Source organism: Eretmochelys imbricata, chromosome 7 (genome assembly GCF_965152235.1).
Source record: "Eretmochelys imbricata isolate rEreImb1 chromosome 7, rEreImb1.hap1, whole genome shotgun sequence".
NCBI classification, from domain to species: Eukaryota; Metazoa; Chordata; order Testudines; family Cheloniidae; genus Eretmochelys; species Eretmochelys imbricata.
In genome coordinates, this window is record NC_135578.1 from 60,211,452 (window position 1) to 60,230,322 (window position 18,871).

General features: G+C 50.5%; 1 protein-coding gene across 1 annotated transcript; it reads right to left on the reverse strand.

Annotated features, from left to right (window-relative positions):
* Window positions 1-330: 330 nt before the first annotated feature.
* Window positions 331-1,014, reverse strand: DEPP1 (DEPP autophagy regulator 1). The gene has a single exon (XM_077821577.1). The coding sequence runs from the start codon at window positions 1,012-1,014 to the stop codon at window positions 331-333; it is 684 nt and encodes a 227-aa protein (XP_077677703.1).
* Between the last annotated feature and the right edge of the window lie 17,857 nt (window positions 1,015-18,871).

Sequence of the window (18,871 nt, forward strand, 5' to 3'; positions counted from 1 at the left end):
TGCCTGTGCCCAGGGCTCCGGCTGGCCTGTGTGCCCGTCACTCAGGGCAACATCCTTCTATCTGACTGGAAAGCACTGGCTGCCCTGTGCCCTGCCCTAGGAGTGCCCCTTGGCTGTGAGGAGACCCCTGGCAGAGCCTGGCTGCTGGGCAGGCCTGGGCCCCTGGCCAGAGGGGTGTGGGGCTGGTAAGAGGTATGGGGCGCCGTTCGCTGAGTGGTGTGTGCCTATATAATCCAGGCAGGCCTTTGGGCTGCGCACCCAGGCAGTGACCCCCGCCCTAGAGTACAGCCACATGGAGCACCGTTGACAAGTGAGTTTTACTAGAGTCCATCACAATTCATAAATGACAGGTAGGCGGGCGCTCTGGGCCCGGCTGGGCCTGCCCCTCACCACACAGCTGGGAAGAGCTGGCCGTCTGCGTGTTCGCTGCCAGCGGCATCTCCGTTCCAGAGGCAGAGCTGGGCCGCTCAGTTTCCGAGCTGCGCTGCTGGGATCGCTGGTGGCACTGAGGTTCCCCTGGGCCGTCTGCTGGGGGGCTGCTGGGCAGCCTGCGTCGGTGGCCGTCTGGGAGGAGTGGGAAGAAGGACTTGCCCGTTTCCGCAGGCCCGGACTCTGCTCCTTTGCTTCTGAGAATCCGAAGAGCCAGGCTAGCGGGTCAGCGCTGCCGGTGAGCCCCTGGAGGTTGTGCTGCTGGTTGAACTGGGCTGTGATGTCCTGCAGTGACGCTGCATTGCCCTGCACCTTCTCAGGGCTGGGGAGTGCGACCCCGCTCTGGGCCACTTTCCCCTGTGCCCTCTGGAGCTTGTGAGGCTTGTTCTGGCTGCCCTGGCAAGGACATGGGAGCCCGCTGGACAGCGAGGATGGCTGGGCCAGCTGGCTAATGGACTGGACATACTCATCCAGCCCAGCCAGGGGTTCCTCGGCCTGCGCGTGGCTCCCTCCCACAAACAGCATCTCTCCTGTCTCACTGATTGTAGGCAGGTGGGTCACGGAGATCAGCCGCCTGGATCTCATGCTGCAAAGACAGAGAGAGAGAATGAGGCACTGGGCTGGCCACTGTCAGAATACCCCAGTCCCACCCCTTCTGTCACATCTGTTAATCTTTCCTCACTTCCCCCAGTGTAAATGCAGAATCTTTCCACTTACTCCGGATTTACACTGCTGCCCTGAGAGCAGGGTCAGACCCAGTGACTGTGCATACCATGATCTGAAAAGACTCTTACATCCAGGAGATCCAGAGATTCCCAAGGCCAGAAGGGACCCTTGCGATGATCTAGTCTGACCTCCTGTGGAACACATGCTGGAGACCTGCCCCCCAATAATTCCTAGAGCAGAGTTTGTATGTAGAGAAACGTCCAGTCCTGATTTAAAAATTTTCAGAGATGGAGAATCCCCAATGTAGCTGGCTTACCCAGCCGTGCCAATGAATAGACAGCCCCGCAGCTGGTCTTGCGTGCGTCTGGATCCCAAAGTGCCAGCTGCCAGGTTGGCGCGCACCATCATGAAATGCTCTGGTAATCCCAGATCCAGGCAACACACTGTCCCATCTAGTGACTGGGACACAGAGACTCAATGAACCTGCTGCAGCCATGGATAGTGGATCTGGGAATTTCAGCTCAGCCAGCAGAGGCTTCTGCTTTCAGACTCAGGATGCCACTTTCAATGAGCTACCCAGGAGGCTGCCACCCCCGTGGGGGCAGAGGAAACTAGCTGCGTGAAAAACAACTAAGGCAATAAATTCTCAGCCACAGTTGGAGCCAGATGCCTGTTCGTGCAGCCAGGTTTGTACAAACACACAGCACAGCCAGAAGAAGCTCAGCATCCAGGACAAGGCTGGAGCAGGTGAGCAAACAATTTGCTTTTCAGTCTGATGCGCAGTAGTGAAGTTGTTTGAATGCAAAGCGCCCATTCACCCAGACTGACAGGGAAGGGTTAACTCGGGGCCTGCCTTCCCTGTCCAGCTAATCTGGTTCTTTTCCCCATTCCGCAAAGGTGATACTCCTGCCACTCAGCCACCTTTACACAAAGCACAGGGAGCAAAGAATCCTTAGCCCTGTCAAACTGGGGGAGTCCTTCTGTAACCCAGCTGGAGCCCAAGACAGCTTTGCCTCCTCAGTTGCAGCTGACAAAGGCGGGGGCGGGACCCAAAGCAATCTAGGCTTTGGCAAAGCTGATGCCCTTTCAGACTGGACGGTCCGGATCCCTGACTGTCCAGGCCAGTTAGCACTGAAGTAGACGGGCTTGTTCCCATGCCGCAAAATGGTGTTGGTTTGCCTATAGATTTGCACCTGGAGCCAGACAGGCTAGGTGGCTATTGTCTTTTTGATTCAAACTCCACAATGCCTGGGTTTTCAATCCGGCCTGGCTCGATGCAGCTTGGCCTTTACTCCTCAGCCAGCTGAGCTGTTAGGATACAAAGCAGTACAGTACTGAACACTAATCCCTCATTTTGCTACCACTGAGAAACCGCATCGTGTTACCTTGTGCGTGTGAGAAGTTGCTGTTTTCCTACGAAATGAGATCACAGTCTTTTAGCTGTGGAATGAAGTCCTTGAAACTGCCTCTGTTTGCTGTGAGGGACTGAGAGCTTTCTTTCCAACCCTGTGTTTGCTCGCACCCCACTATATAGCCTGGAGTAGTGTTTTAAATCACGGCCAGGATGTTGCTCAACAGCCCTGCTCCCTGTGCTTGAATTTATACCTTCCTGCCAGGGGCTATAACTCACTGCCAGCAAGTGCCTAAAATAGAAGCCGCAGTGAACAAGGCGAACTCAGGAAGGCAGAGGGGCATGGTGTCCTCATAGGAAAAACACAGGCTAGCAGAAGGAGGGGCCTGGGTAACCTCTGTGACCTTTCAGCAAATGTTTATCTTTCAGATTAATGTCCCAGAAGATTCAATTATTGTTGATTGAAGGAGTCTTCACTTTGCGCTATTCTGTGGGGAGAGCTCCGGCAGTTTACTGCTCTTGGGCACAGCCAGTCCTGAGGCTTTGAGGTTTTTTAAGTGCGCTATGGAAAAACCCCAGCTCCCACTGGATATCTGTTTTTGCAGGGACCCAAGAGGTGACTAAAATAATCATGGCAGCATTGAAAGGACTCTGCCCCAGAGCATGTTGGGGGGTTGAAATCTGCCCAGTTGTTGGAAAAAGATCCCCAAATCTCTCAAGGTTTAAGGGAATGGGCCAATGAACAAAATGAAATCCTGACAGCTGGGAACGCAGGAATGACCTGCCGTTGTGCAGTGCTGTCACAGGACCAGGCTCCGTACACCAGTCAGCTCTGGGGCGGGCGAGGGGAGGTGAAGCTCCAGGGAAGGCGAATGGCATCAAGTTTCGGAGCCTTTCTGCAGTTTCAGAGTTACAAACACAAACAGGAAAATCTCCTTTTTAATGTAAAGGTGATGTCAAATCCCCAGCTGGCGTCAATCAGTCGTAGTCAAAAAGACAGATCCCCAGTTGGTGTGAATGGGCATCGCTCCTTTGGAGTCCATGGGCCGGATCCCCAGCTGGAGTAAATGGGCATCGCTCCATTGGAGTCAATGGTCTGGATCCCCACTAGTGTCAATGGGCAACGCTCCGATGGGGATGTCACAGGGCTGCATAGCCAGCCCAGCGCTCACAGCCCCACTGTCCCCGTGCTTCATCAACAATAAACCTGTCTGGGTGCCTTCATCCCTTCACGGATCTTGTGGTCATTGGGCAATTTGTTCAAGGTCTGCCGTGCCAGCTGGCTGGGCTGGGCTGGGCTGGGGCGACACACAGAGGGAACACACACATGCAGCCAAACATCTATCAACGTCTAACCACAATAGCCAAGCAGGGGCAGGTTCCCAGATGAGGCAGCCTTTCCCCAGAATAGGGCCACAGGAGGCAGCATGTGCCTGGCGCAGAGCCTGGCTCAGGGATCCATTCCAAGCTCTGTGACTGCCCTGCTGAGCAGCCTTGGGCCAGTCACTGGCAGTGCCATGCCTGCGCTTCGCCCTCTATAGGAAGGGGCTAATGGAGCCTGAGGGATCAGAACTGGAGCTGCCAAAATCCTTGCCCAAGGAGAGTGCTAGAGCCCCGCCTGCTCCAGGCCCCCCTCCTCAGGCATGGGCCCAGCTCAGGCCTGCGAGGCAGTGGAGCAGCACAGGAGGGGGGAGCCCCAGAGCAGCCTGGGGCTAGATGCATGTCTCCTTGGAGTGGCATCTCCAGCAGGGACGGGAGCCTGCCCAGCTGCTCTCAGCTCAGTGCAGCACTGGGGCTGGCTGGCGCTGGATGCCATGGGGCCCATATCACTTGGATCTGGGTGTGCTGCACCAGGAGCGGAGTGCAGAATTGTCAGAGGTAGCAAAGGAGGCTGCATCTGGCAGTGCAATCTGCGTAGCATTGAGCAGGTGGCCGGAGGAGTTGCTGATCCGCTGGGCCTGGTGAAGGCAGCTGGGGCTCCTATGACCTGCTTGCACCAGGGGCACGTGCACTCTGGGCCCTAGGGCATAGCCAGGTTGGGATGCAGACAGGGAACTGGGAGGCTCCTGGCTTCTCCCTACAGATCACTCCCTGTGTGCTGCCAGTCAGCCCGGCTATACGTGACTTTGGCTGCGTGGAGCTGTTCTCCGGGCGGACCTTGCCCCCGGTCATGCCGCTCCATCCCAGCCAAGCACATGAGGAGCTGCAGGTGGAGCGGTGGGGGGATCCCTTCCTCTGCGGAGCCACTGCCATGCTGCACAGCACGTAGGGAGGTGTGAGCAGCTGGCCGGCCCTCCCGCTTCCGCTCTGCGAGGCTATTCTTGTCTCCTCTGGCAGTACCCTAGGGAGAGGGCAAGCTGCTCATTGAGGGGTTGCTAAATATATCCTGGGGCCTGTGCCGGCCTGTCCTCTTGCAGATGGAGGGTGAGAATGAGAGAATCTGCCTCCCCTGCCCCAAGCTCTGGGAAGTGGAAGTGGCTGCTGGTGCATATGGGTGAATGCCATGGCCAGGGGAGCGGGGCATACTCGGGCACGGACGAGCAGGCACTGTGCTTCCAGAGTGCGGGCTGCCACTGCCTGGGCACCGATCCTGCCATGCCCATCGGGCACAGAGCATGGAGCCCAAGTCTGCTCTCATGCATGCAGGGCCCAGCTCTGTTCTCTCCCCACTGAACCCGCTTCTTCTCTAGCTCCCAACAGCGCCCACTCCACTGGCAATCCAGGGAGTTACCCGGGCTCCTGGCCACGTAACTGTGACCCAGCTCAGCCCTTGTGAGCCTGCGTCTCCAGGGCCCTGCACTATGGGCAGCCCTGGGCACCAGCACAGCGTGAAATGCTCCTGCCTCATGCCCGTCCACCCTGCTGTTAATGGTGTGCAAGGCATAGGGCAATGGAGACCTCCTGACTCTCCCTGGACGCATACAGCCCCTGGCGATTGCTGAGCAGGGTTGGGCCTTGGATGGGAGACTCCTACAGGAAAGGCCCCAACGCAGCAGGGAGACTCCACGAGGGTTAGTGCCCAGCACGCTGCTTGTGGGTGCTGTGCTGAGGCAGGGGCTGCGCTTCCCAAAGATAGGAGCTAGTGATGAGCACCTGTGGTCATCAAAGCTCTCCCAGCAGTCGGCAGGGGCATTACCCCCCATGCCCCAACTCCATTCCAACACAGCCCCTGACTGAAATTCCCACTGCAGTTTCAACTGGGTATGTTATTCTTCACTTCTTGCCCTAAGCTATGTTCCACCCCAGAGCTGGCTGCATCCCACTCCCTGCCTTGTGCATCTGTATAAGGGCTGCCTGGGCCACACAGGGAGTTCTTCAGGAATGGCTGTTCTGAATAGCTCCACCTGTCGATAAGCCCTTGGGTCCTGTGGGAGCAGGGCGCTCCCCTGGAGGGGGAGATAGCACATCCGAGGGTCAGGGCTGCAAAGAAGAGGCCTGTGGAGAAGGGAGGCCCCTGCAGCCGAGTTCTCGCTGGGTCAGTTGTGCAGCGGGGTGGGAATGTCATGGGGTGAACCCTTCTAACCCGCCCACTCACTGTTCTGTCGTCTGTTCCAGGTGTGGATCTGCAGCGTGAGGAGCTGAAAGGACCTGGGAGAGGTGGGACGATGAGGCCATGGACTGAGCCTGACAGCAGTAAGCAATGCCCGAGGCTGGGGGTGAGGCTGGGGGCCCTGCCTGGCAGCTCCAGACAGTGCCCAGGGCCCGCTGGATGAGGGGGCTAGGCTAGCGCTGACCCAGAGACCCTGGCTGCATGGGCTGGCCCATATTCCTGCTTCTGTGTAACTCCTCTGAATGATCTGGAGAGAGGACAAGGCTCTCCACAGCCCCGCTCAGCCTGGGCAGTCCTGCAGTGCTGGGCAGGACGTGCTTGGCTGATCACACTCCTGCTGTCCCTGAGCACAGGAAGGGTGTGGCTGCCCTTGGGAGGCAGCTAAGGCTGGGGCCCATTGTCACTTGGCTGCGTGCCAAGGAGCAGTCAGGGCCATGGGAGTTGCAGCTGATGTGTACAGGGTGATGCACTGCCCAGCACCACGGGCTGCCTGTGAGCTGGTGCTGGCTGCCAAGGTAACAGTGGGTAGGGCCCAGAGCTGTGAGGAAGGAACTGCCCATCCCAGGTGGCAGCCCGTAATCACAGGCCCCAACGGAACGTGGTCATGTCCCCCCTCTTCTGTGAGCAGCTCTGTAGTGCCCGGTGGGACAGTCGCCCATGTGAGGCCCCCTGCATGGAGACGTATGAACTGGGATGTGGGGCCAGCTGGGGCTGTTGATGGGAGCGTGTGTGGGGCTGGTGAGATGTCCCCGGCATGTGGAGGCTCCGAGGCTGTCTCTTGGCTGTGCCCCCCGCAGCGCGGTCTCGCTGACGCACAGCCCAGCCTGGCTAGCGCTAGCTCACGCTGATGCTGGCAGGAAGTGTGGACACTGCCCTCCGCCAGCCGACGAGCCCAGCCAATGAGCCCAATGGTGCACATTCAGGCCGCGTGGTGGTTAGATTATTCTTTGTCCAATTAACTGTGATGTGGAGCGTTGTTATTATGGGTGCCACGTGTGCCTTAATGGGTGGTTGTTTTTTAAGTAAATGTGGGTAGGGTCTTTCCATGATTGGAGGACCATTTAACTGTAACACTGTTATGTTGCCCACTAAAATCGTTCTGTTCACCCATACTTTAATCGTGAGCACCTCTAATGGTCCTGGTGTGAATGGTGTGTGAACCAGGTTCACAAAAAGGATTAAAATCCACATTTGGCTCCATAGGGGTTGTTACCTTAATCATGCAGTTACAATCCTCATTGGTTATATTAACCCAGGCTTGTATTGTAGTTTGTGCGAAGGGCCCATACGAGGTATTGTTACGCATTGCTTTTTCAGTTAAACTATTGTAGCTCCCCCGTGCATGTGTTGTCCCTGAACCCCCAAAAGTGTATAAATATCCACCAAAGCAACATCTTGCCCTTAGCAGGTTCCTGGCAGGACTCCCTTAGGATCAGGTCGTGTACGAGGAATCTTTACCGGGGTGCAACATGATTATTGGCAGGTATATACTTCTAGTTCATGTTTAATACCTGTAATAATTAAACAGATTAAGAAAACAATTTTATCTGTGACACATGAACCCATTTGAGTTTGCTGTTGGTTTGGTTTTTTTTAATACGGTATACTAGTGGGCTAAGACAGTCAATGATGGAATAAAGACCTCTCCACTTAAAATCCAGGGCATGAGCCTTTTCCCCTCACTTTAAATACATTACCTGGTCACCAACTTTCCATAGCTCAGAGTCAGTGGCTTTTTGCTTATACAGTTTGTATTCTTTTCCTCAATGGCTTGGTTTACCCGTATGGAGTGGAAATCTATCAACTTCATGAAAAAACTCGTAAGTCTCTAAGGTGCCACAAGTACTCCTTTTCTTCCTGTATTGTAAGGTAGTTTTGTTTTTTTGCAATTGTTTGAGCCACTGGAAGTAGTTATGCTGTGTCACAATAGGTTATTCCTCAGAATCTCTAGTTAGGCATTCAGGATCAATTATTAACCACACTGGCTGCCAAAACAAAATTTGTTATGACTGTATTTTTCTTTCCAGCCTGTCACCACTGCAGAAGGCAGCCAGGATCAAGGGCAGCTTATCAGGCCAGTTTTTAACCGGTGTGGTCTACCACTTTTCTCAATGTCTCTTTAATGGTACGATTTTTTTTTTCACCTGTCCTGAGGGTTGGGATCAGTATGGGATATGAAACTTTTGTTTAATTCCCAGAGCATGCATTACTCTGGTAAAGATTTCCCCCACAAATGCACCCCCATTGTCTACATCTATAACCTTGGGGGTCCCCAAACCTGCAGACCAGTTCTATATCCTTTTCAGCAGCTGCTTTCCGCTCATTTCTTTGCCAGTCATACATCCAATTCTGTATTCCTTTCACAGAAAATCACTATCAGCATAGATATACACAGGTCTGGGGGGAGCCTTCATACTGTTTTAAAACTTGGTATATAGTGTGAAGTTCAGCATGCTGAGTTGATCCGCAGGCCAAATGTCCCTGAATAACCTCCTTTTCTAGGTTAATAGCAGCATTTTAATCCATCTCTTCCCTTCAGTTACCATTGAACTCCCATTAGTAAACCAAATGTTTTTCCTGGCCTACAGTATTCAATTCCTCAAGAGGTGGTGCTTACACTAAAGCAATCCCCTGTTTCAGAGTGATTTCTGGGCACTCATGTTTATTTCCGTTTTCAATTAAAGCATGCGTCCGCATAACTGGTTTGGACACGGTTTCAGTAGTGACCTCTCTGTTAACTAGAATGAGGGTCCACTGGGTATTAGAAACCTTACCTTCCATCAGTTTGCCTGATAAAATGTATTTAAGGGGAGTGTGTGTCCTTTGACTAGTAATGGATGCTGTGCCTGTGAGTGGTTCAAAGGATTGTACTGCCCAGACAGCTGCTAGGCATTCGTGTTCACAGGGATTAAAATTTAATTCTGTGCCTCGCAGTTTCCTTGATTCATAGGCTACTGATACCTGTTTTCTTCCTTCATTATTTTGCAGTAGAGTAGCTGCTAGTACTGAGGTCATAAGCAGCCAGACAGATTACACTTTCCCGATGAGTCAAGGCCATTTGTTAAGCTGGAGCTGTGACTGCTTTTTGCTTTAAAGTACTTAAGGTAGAATCCTGTGTTGGCCCCCATTCCCACTGAGTCTTTTTCTTTAACAGTTTTCATAAAGGAAGCATAATCTCAGCATACTTGTAAATTTGTGGCCACAGGAAATTGAATCCACCCAACAAGACTTGTAAGGAGCGTACAGCTGTGGGGGCTGGCATTTCTAGCAGTGCCTTTTCGCTGATCTACTTGTCTGGCCTCTCTCCTGATTACTAGACCTGCGTACACTTAGCTGGGCTTGGAGGCTGGAAGTAGATTAAGATTTGCAAATTACAGATTTATTTATTTTAGTAACCAAAGTTTTTACATACTGTTTTTTCCCTTGTTAATTTTATTTTGTGCTTAAAATTCGTGTTCATTTTTTCCCTAATGCAATATGCTTTTTAATATATATATATATATATATATAAACACACAAACAATACACAACAATGCTAGCAACAAGACAAACAAAATTTTTGTCGCAACAGTAGATCCATAGTATTCTGAGTTGCTCCTCAGATGGTACCATTTTTTTCTGAAGTTCTGAAAGACAAGAAAAACATTTTTCTACCTCCTTGTGGTGGGGGGATTATAGCTTAAAATACTTTTTTTTTTTTTTTTTTAACAAATTTCCTTGCTGATTGCAGGCAAAACAGAGGAATTACCCCCATACTTTCCTGTGGTTTTGTTCTATCTGTAGACCATGTTTCAATGGCTTCTACCTTTTAAGGGGTTAGGGTGAATTATTCCACTGTGCAGTTATGAGGTGATATACCTCAGTTTTCCTTTTTATACAGCAGACCAGGTTTGTAATAGTTTTTCTGCTGTGCTAAGCTTTAAGTTTATTTACACGTAATAGCTGAGAAGCATTATTACTATATGCCTTTTTTTGGTGCTCAGAGTTTATGTATTTTTATTAAAGTGACAATGACAGTCTGATTACTTAGAGCCACCTTAAGGCTCAGTGTTTCTAATCTTGATTCTTTGTGCACCTTACCCCTGCTGTTGCTCCAGAGGGCACTCACTATCTTTTTCCCTTTTTTTTTTTTTAATTTTTACTGCAGCTCTTGGCTGTCCCTTATTACAATCATGACTTTGGTCCTTATTTAAAAACATATTAAAAACTTCATAGAGCATTGTGAAGGAGTACTTGTGGCACCTTAGAGACTAACAAATTTATTTGAACATAAGCTTTCGTGAGCTACAGCTCACTTCATTGGATGCATTCAGTGGAAAATACAGTGGGGAGATTTATATACACACAGAACATGAAACAATGGGCGTTACCATACACACTGTAAGGAGACAGGTTTCAGAGTAACAGCCGTGTTAGTCTGTATTCGCAGAAAGAAAAGGAGTACTTGTGGCACCTTAGAGACTAACGAATTTATTTGAGCATGAAGTGAGCTGTAGCTCACGAAAGCTCATGCTCAAATAAATTCGTTAGTCTCTAAGGTGCCACAAGTACTCCTTTTCTTACTGTAAGGAGAGTGATCTGGTAAGGTGAGCTATTACCAGCAGGAGAGCGAGGGGGGGGGAGGGGACCTTTTGTAGTGATAATCAAGGTGGGCCATTTCCAGCACAAATCCAGAATACAGACTAACACGGCTGTTACTCTGAAACCAGCACAAATCTAGGTTTTCTCTCCCCCCACCCCATTCTCCTGCTGGTAATAGCTTATCTAATAAGATAAGGCTGTGCCTTGCACCTGGAGTGTGCCTTGCACCTGGAAAAGAATAGGAGTACTTGTGGCACCTTAGAGACTAACCAATTTATTTGAGCATAAGCTTTCGCTGTAGCTCACGAAAGCTTATGCTCAAATCAATTGGTTAGTCTCTAAGGTGCCACAAGTACTCCTTTTCTTTTTGCGAATACAGACTAACACGGCTGTTACTCTGAAACCTGGAAAAGAATATGAACCAGTCACTCCTCGATCTGCACAAGCTGGCAACTGACAAGAATGACCCTCATTTGTGTGACTTCATTGAAGATAAGGCACAGACTTATCTTATTAGGTAAGCTATTACCAGCAGGAGAGTGGGGTGGGGGGAGAGAAAACCTTTTGAAGTGATAAACATCCATTTTTTCATGGTCTGTGTGTATAAAAACATCCTTACTGCATTTTCCACTTTTATGCATCCAATGAAGTGAGCTGTAGCTCACAAAAGCTTATGCTCAAATAAACTGGTTAGTCTCTAAGGTGCCACAAGTACTCCTTTTCTTTTTGCGAATACAGACTAACACTAACAGACTAACAGGCTGCTACTCTGAAACGTGTGAGGAACAGTAAGGGGGGAGAGGGGAATAAACATGGGGAAATAGTTTTACTTTGTGTAATGACACATCAACTCCCAGTCTTTATTCAAGCCTAATGTAATGGTGTCCAATTTGCAAATTAATTCCAATTCAGCAGTCTTTGTTGGAGTCTGTTTTTGAAGTTTTTTTGTTGAAGAATTGCCACTTTTAGGTCTGTAATCGAGAGACCAGAGAGATTGAAGTGTTCTCCTACTGGTTTTTGAATGTTATAATTCTTGACAGCCGATTTGTGTCCATTTATTCTTTTACGTAGAGACTGTCCAGTCTGGCCAATGTATAAAGCATTGTGGTACCTTAAGGGTTAAATGCTAAATACCAAAGCCAAATGCTAATTATTTGTGTCTGGCAAAAAGTGTCTGTCAGTTTTGCCACTTTGAATGAAAGATTCAAATGGATTTTTAGTGGCATTATTTAAAAACAAAACAAAACCAATCCATGTTAAACTACAAAATAGGGTTTTACAAACCAGGAGTGTTTGTTTAGGTTCTTAATTTTTTTTAACATTCACTGCACGGCTTTAATTATTTTACACAGCTGTACATAGATTACATTCCCTTTTATACATTTGGGCTCAGTTAAATTCCAGTAGAAAACCCTTATGTTCTTTAAGAAATTTGATTAAATTGTTCATAGTCAACTGATTTAAATCAGATTGTTTCTTTGCCTCTAACATTTTTAGAACATTCAACTGTTTAATTCCCTCCAGCCTCTGCAGAGTTAACTTTTTTCCCCCTTAAATCACTTACTTATCTTGCAAAATGACACCTTCCTCAGCTCAGATGTCACCATTTCAAGTATTGTCCCAGAGATTTGAATTTGAACTGTGTTGTGTCTCCAGCATTCTTAACAGCCTCATTAACACTCACTGGTGTTGTCTTTGGTCAATGGAGACTCAGAGTTCAGAGGTGCTTTCACATGAGTTCACCTCCCAGGTGGGGGGCAAGAAGGCACCTTGCTCATTCCTCCAGCTGCTCACTGTTCACTCTGGCCACTGTTGTTTGTTGTGCCACTGTTCACTCCATCACTCTGTTGCCCATGGCCCTGCGCCATCACCTTCTGCTGCCACCTGCCAGTGTAACCTCTGCAAGTTGGTCTCTTGAGGTTCCACCCAGCTCTCAGTGATTTCAGCTGAGCTCTCAGTGCGGGAACCTCACTGCTCATGCAGATTGGGCTGTCTCTTCCACAGAAACACTGTCCCTCAGCACGTCTAAGCCCTGGTCTACACTAGGACTTTAGGTCGAATTTAGCAGCGTTAAATCGATGTAAACCTGCACCGGTCCACACCATGAAGCCCTTTATTTCGACTTAAAGGGCTCTTAAAATCGATTTCCTTACTCCACCCCTGACAAGTGGATTAGCGCTTAAATCGACGTTGCCGGCTCGAATTTGGGGTACTGAGGACACAATTCGATGGTATTGGCCTCCGGGAGCTATCCCAGAGTGCTCCATTATGACCGCTCTGGACAGCACTCTCAACTCAGATGCACTGGCCAGGTAGACAGGAAAAGAACCGCGAACTTTTGAATCTCATTTCCTGTTTGGCCAGCGTGGCAAGCTGCAGGTGACCATGCAGAGCTCATCAGCACAGGTGACCATGATGGAGTCCCAGAATCGCAAAAGAGCTCCAGCATGGACCGAACGGGAGGTACGGGATCTGATCGCTGTTTGGGGAGAGGAATCCGTGCTATCAGAACTCCGTTCCAGTTTTCGAAATGCCAAAACCTTTGTCAAAATCTCCCAGGGCATGAAGGACAGAGGCCATAACAGGGACCCGAAGCAGTGCCGCGTGAAACTGAAGGAGCTGAGGCAAGCCTACCAGAAAACCAGAGAGGCAAACAGCCGCTCTGGGTCAGAGCCCCAAACATGCCGCTTCTATGATGAGCTGCATGCCATTTTAGGGGGTTCAGCCACCACTACCCCAGCCGTGTTGTTTGACTCCTTCAATGGAGATGGAGGCAATACGGAAGCAGGTTTTGGGGACGAAGAAGATGATGATGAGGAGGAGGTTGTAGATAGCTCACAGCAAGCAAGCGGAGAAACCGGTTTTCCCGACAGCCAGGAACTGTTTCTCACCCTAGACCTGGAGCCAGTACCCCCCGAACCCACCCAAGGCTGCCTCCTGGACCCAGCAGGCGGAGAAGGGACCTCTGGTGAGTGTACCTTTTAAAATACTATACATGGTTTAAAAGCAAGCATGTGAAAGGATTACTTTGCCCTGGCATTCGCGGTTCTCCTAGATGCAGTCCTAAAGCCTTTGCAAAAGGTTTCTGGGGAGGGCAGCCTTATTGCGTCCTCCATGGTAGGACACTCTACCACTCCAGGCCAGTAACACGTACTCGGGAATCATTGTAGAACAAAGCATTGCAGTGTATGTTTGCTGGCATTCAAACAACATCCGTTCTTTATCTCTCTGTGTTATCCTCAGGAGAGTGAGATATAATTCATGGTCACCTGGTTGAAATAGAGTGCTTTTCTTCAGGGGACACTCAGAGGAGCCCATTCCTGCTGGGCTGTTTGCCTGTGGCTAAACAGAAATGTTCCCCGCTGTTAGCCACAGGGAGGGGGGAAGGTTGAGGGGGTAGTCACGCGGTGGGGGGAGGCAAAATGCGACCTTGTAACGAAAGCACATGTGCTATGTACGTAATGTTAACGGCAAGGTTTACCCTGAAAGAGTGTAGCCACTGTTTTATAAAATGTGTCTTTTTAAATACCGCTGTCCCTTTTTTTTTCTCCACCAGCTGCATGTGTTTCAATGATCACAGGATCTTCTCCTTCCCAGAGGCTAGTGAAGCTTAGAAAGAAAAAAAACGCACTCGCGATGAAATGTTCTCCGAGCTCATGCTGTCCTCCCACACTGACAGCACAGACGAATGAGTGGAGGCAAATAATGTCAGAGTGCAGGAAAGCACAAAATGACCGGGAGGAGAGGTGGTGGGCTGAAGAGAGTAAGTGGCAGGCTGAAGAGAGTAAGTGGCGGGCTGAAGACAGGGCTGAAGCTCAAATGTGGCGGCAGCGTGATGAGAGGAGGCAGGATTCAATGCTGAGGCTGCTGCAGGACCAAACCAGTATGCTCCAGTGTATGGTTGAGCTGCAGCAAAGGCAGCTGGAGCACAGACTGCCACTGCAGCCCCTCTGTAACCAACCGCCCTCCTCCCCAAGTTCCATAGCCTCCACACCCAGATGCCCAAGAACGCGGTGGGGGGGCCTCCGGCCAACCAGCCACTCCACCACAGAGGATTGCCCAAAAAAAAGAAGGCTGTCATTCAATAAATTTTAAAGTTGTAAACTTTTAAAGTGCTGTGCTTAAAGTGCTGTGTGGCATTTTCCTTCCCTCCTCCACCACCCCTCCTGGGCTACCTTGGTAGTCATCCCCCTATTTGTGTGATGAATGAATAAAGAATGCATGAATGTGAAGCAACAATGACTTTATTGCCTCTGCAAGCAGTGATTGAAGGGAGGAGGGGCGGGTGGTTAGCTTACAGGGAAGTAGAGTGAACCAAGGGGCGGGGGGCTTCATCAAGGAGAAACAAACAGAACTTTCACACCGTAGCCTGGCCAGTCATGAAACTGGTTTTCAAAGCTTCTCTGATGCGTACCACGCCCTCCTGTGCTCTTCTAACCGCCCTGGTGTCTGGCTGCGCGTAACCAGCAGCCAGGCGATTTGCCTCAACCTCCCACCCCGCCATAAACGTCTCCCCCTTACTCTCACAGATATTGTGGAGCACACAGCAAGCAGTAATAACAGTGGGAATATTGGTTTCGCTGAGGTCTAAGCGAGTCAGTAAACTGCGCCAGCGTGCCTTTAAACGTCCAAATGCACATTCTACCACCATTCTGCACTTGCTCAGCCTGTAGTTGAACAGCTCCTGACTACTGTCCAGGCTGCCTGTGTATGGCTTCATGAGCCATGGCATTAAGGGGTAGGCTGGGTCCCCAAAGATAACTATGGGCATTTCAACATCCCCAACGGTTATTTTCTGGTCTGGGAATAAAGTCCCTTCCTGCAGCTTTTGAAACAGACCAGAGTTCCTGAAGATGCGAGCATCATGCACCTTTCCCGGCCATCCCACGTTGATGTTGGTGAAATGTCCCTTGTGATCCACCAGAGCTTGCAGCACTATCGAAAAGTACCCCTCGCGGTTTATGTACTCGGCGGCTTGGTGCTCCGGTGCCAAGATAGGGATATGGGTTCCGTCTATAGCCCCACCACAGTTAGGGAATCCCATTGCAGCAAAGCCATCCACTATGACCTGCACATTTCCCAGGGTCACTACCCTTGATATCAGCAGATCTTTGATTGCGTGGGCTACTTGCATCACAGCAGCCCCCACAGTAGATTTGCCCACTCCAAATTGATTCCCAACTGACCGGTAGCTGTCTGGCGTTGCAAGCTTCCACAGGGCTATCGCCACTCGCTTCTCAACTGTGAGGGCTGCTCTCATCTTGGTATTCATGCGCCTCAGGGCAGGGGAAGGCAAGTCACAAAGTTCCATGAAAGTGCCCTTACGCATGCGAAAGTTTCGCAGCCACTGGGAATCGTCCCAGACCTGCAACACTATGCGGTCCCACCAGTCTGTGCTTGTTTCCCGAGCCCAGAATCGGCGTTCCACAGCATGAACCTGCCCCATTAGCACCATGATGCATGCATTGGCAGGGCCCATGCTTTCAGAGAAATCTGTGTCCATGTCCTGATCACTCACGTGACCGCGCTGACTTCGCCTCCTCGCCCGGTATCGCTTTGCCAGGTTCTGGTGCTGCATATACTGCTGGATAATGCGTGTGGTGTTTAATGTGCTCCTAATTGCCAAAGTGAGCTGAGCAGCCTCCATGCTTGCCTTGGTATGGCGTCCGCACAGAAAAAAGGTGCGGAACGATTGTCTGCCGTTGCTCTGACGGAGGGAGGGGCGACTGACGACACGGCTTACAGGGTTGGCTTCAGGGAGCTAAAATCAACAAAGGGGGTGTCTTTACATCAAGGAGTATTTCAGGCAGGACTTCACACAGGGTTCCAATAAGAAATGATGCACCTAAGTTATCGTTCTTATTGGAACAAGGAGGTTAGTCTGGCCTCTGATTGATACATGGCTAGATTTACCTCGCTGCACCTTCTCTGTGAGTGACTGCAGTGTGACCTAGAGGAATGAGTCCCCTAGACAGGGGAGGAGGCAAATGAGTACAAAACAAATCTGGTCTATTTCTTGTTTTGACCCACTCCATCTATCTTTTACATCTTTGGCTGGCAGCAGACGGTGCAGAAGGACTGCATGCCATCCACATCTCATGGCTGCTCAGCAGAAGATGGTACAGTACGACTGCTAGCCATCCTCATCTCTTGCCTGCCTGGCAGAAGATGGTACAATACGACTACTAGCAATCCTCATCTCTTGCCTGCCTGGCAGAAGATGGTACAGTATGACTGCTAGCAGTCCGTATCGCCTGCCCGCTCACCATAAGATGGTTCAATAGGACTGACTGCAGGACTAAAGAGAATGACCTGGTCAAGTCACTCCAAATTTAGTCCCTGCGCCCATGTCTGCCCAGGCGCTCCCAGCCGACGTGGCCAGGAGCACCTCGAACACAACGAGGACGACTACCAGTCGTATTGCACTGTCTGCTGCCAGAAGGCAATGGGTTGCTGCTACTGTTTAGCAATGCCGTACCGCGTCTGCCAGCACCCAGGAGACATAGGGTGACGGTTACCTGAGCGGGCTCCATGCTTGCCGTGGTATGGCGTCTGCACAGGTAACTCAGGAAAAAAGGTGCGAAATGATTGTCTGCCCTTGCTTTCACGGAGGGAGGGAGGGAACGGGGGCCTGACGATACGTACCCAGAACCACCCGCGACAATGTTTTAGCCCCATCAGAGTGCTCCATTGTGACTGCTCTGGACAGCACTCTCAGATGCCCGATTGTTTGCCGTTGCTCTGACGCCGGGAGGGGCGACTGAGGACACGGCTTACAGGGTTGGCTTCAGGGAGCTAAAATCAACGAAGGGGGTGGCTTTACATCAAGGAGTATTTCAGGCAGGACTTCACACAGGGTTCCAATAAGAAATGATGCACCTAAGTTATCGTTCTTATTGGAACAAGGAGGTTAGTCTGGCCTCTGATTGATACATGGCTAGATTTACCTCGCTGCACCTTCTCTGTGAGTGACTGCAGTGTGACCTAGAGGAATGAGTCCCCTAGACAGGGGAGGGGGGGAAGCAAATGAGTACAAAACAAATCTGGTCTATTTCTTGTTTTGATCCACTCCATCTATCTTTTACATCTTTGGCTGGCAGCAGACGGTGCAGAAGGACTGCATGCCATCCACATCTCATGGCTGCTCGGCAGAAGATGGTGCAATAGGACTGCTAGCAGTCCGTATCGCCTGCCCGCTCACCATAAGACGGTTCAATAGGACTGACTGCAGGACTAAAGAGAATGACCTAGTCAAGTCACTCCAAATTTAGTCCCTGCGCCCATGTCTGCCCAGGCGCTCCTGATCGACCTCACAGAGGCGACCAGGAGCACCTCGGACATGACGATGACGGCTACCAGTCGTACTGTACCGTCTGCTGCCACAAGGCAAGGGGTTGCTGCTACTGTGTAGCAATGCCGTACCATGTCTGCCAGCACCCAGGAGACATAGGGTGACGGTTACCTGAGCGGGCTCCATGCTTGCCGTGGTATGGCGTCTGCACAGGTAACTCAGGAAAAAAGGTGCGAAACGATTGTCTGCCCTTGCTTTCACGGAGGGAGGGAGGGAACGGGGGCCTGACGATATGTACCCAGAACCACCCGCGACAATGTTTTAGCCCCATCAGGCATTGGGATCTCAACCCAGAATTCCAATGGGCAGCGGAGACTGTGGGAACTGTGGGATAGCTACCCACAGTGCAACACTCCGGAAGTCGAGGCTAGCCTCGGTACTGTGGAAGCACTCCGCCGAGTTAATGCACTTAATGCACTTAGAGCATTTTCTGTGGGGACACACACACTCGAATATATAAAACCGATTTCTAAAAAACCGACTTCTATAAATTCGACCTTATTCCGTAGTGTAGACATACCCTTAGCATGAAGACCTGATTATCAGTGATTTCAGCTGTAGTGATCACTTAACAAAACAAAAGACTATCTATGGAGCCTAATCAGTTCTGTCTTTAAACAGTGGAGAGGGGCAGGTCAAATAATACTTGTCACTCAGGCAGACCATTAAGCAAAACACCTGTCCCCACCCTCTCTCTTGGTGCCCTCAATCAGCACAGGCTAAGTACAGTTCTACTACCCTTTACTCATAGCACTGGTCTACACTATGTGGTTAGGTCGAATATAGCCGCGTTAGGGCGATTCTAAAATGAATGCGTCTACACGACCAACCCCGTTCCATCGACCTAAAGGGCTCTTAAAATTGACTTCTGTACTCCTCCATGGCAAGGAGAGTAGCACTAAAATTGACCTTACTGGGTCGAATTTGGGGTAGTGCAGACACA

Coding starts and splice junctions, on each gene's coding strand:
- DEPP1 (XM_077821577.1), bottom strand. CDS start 1,014: ATGAGATCCAGGCGGCTGATCTCCGTGACCCACCTGCCTACAATCAGT.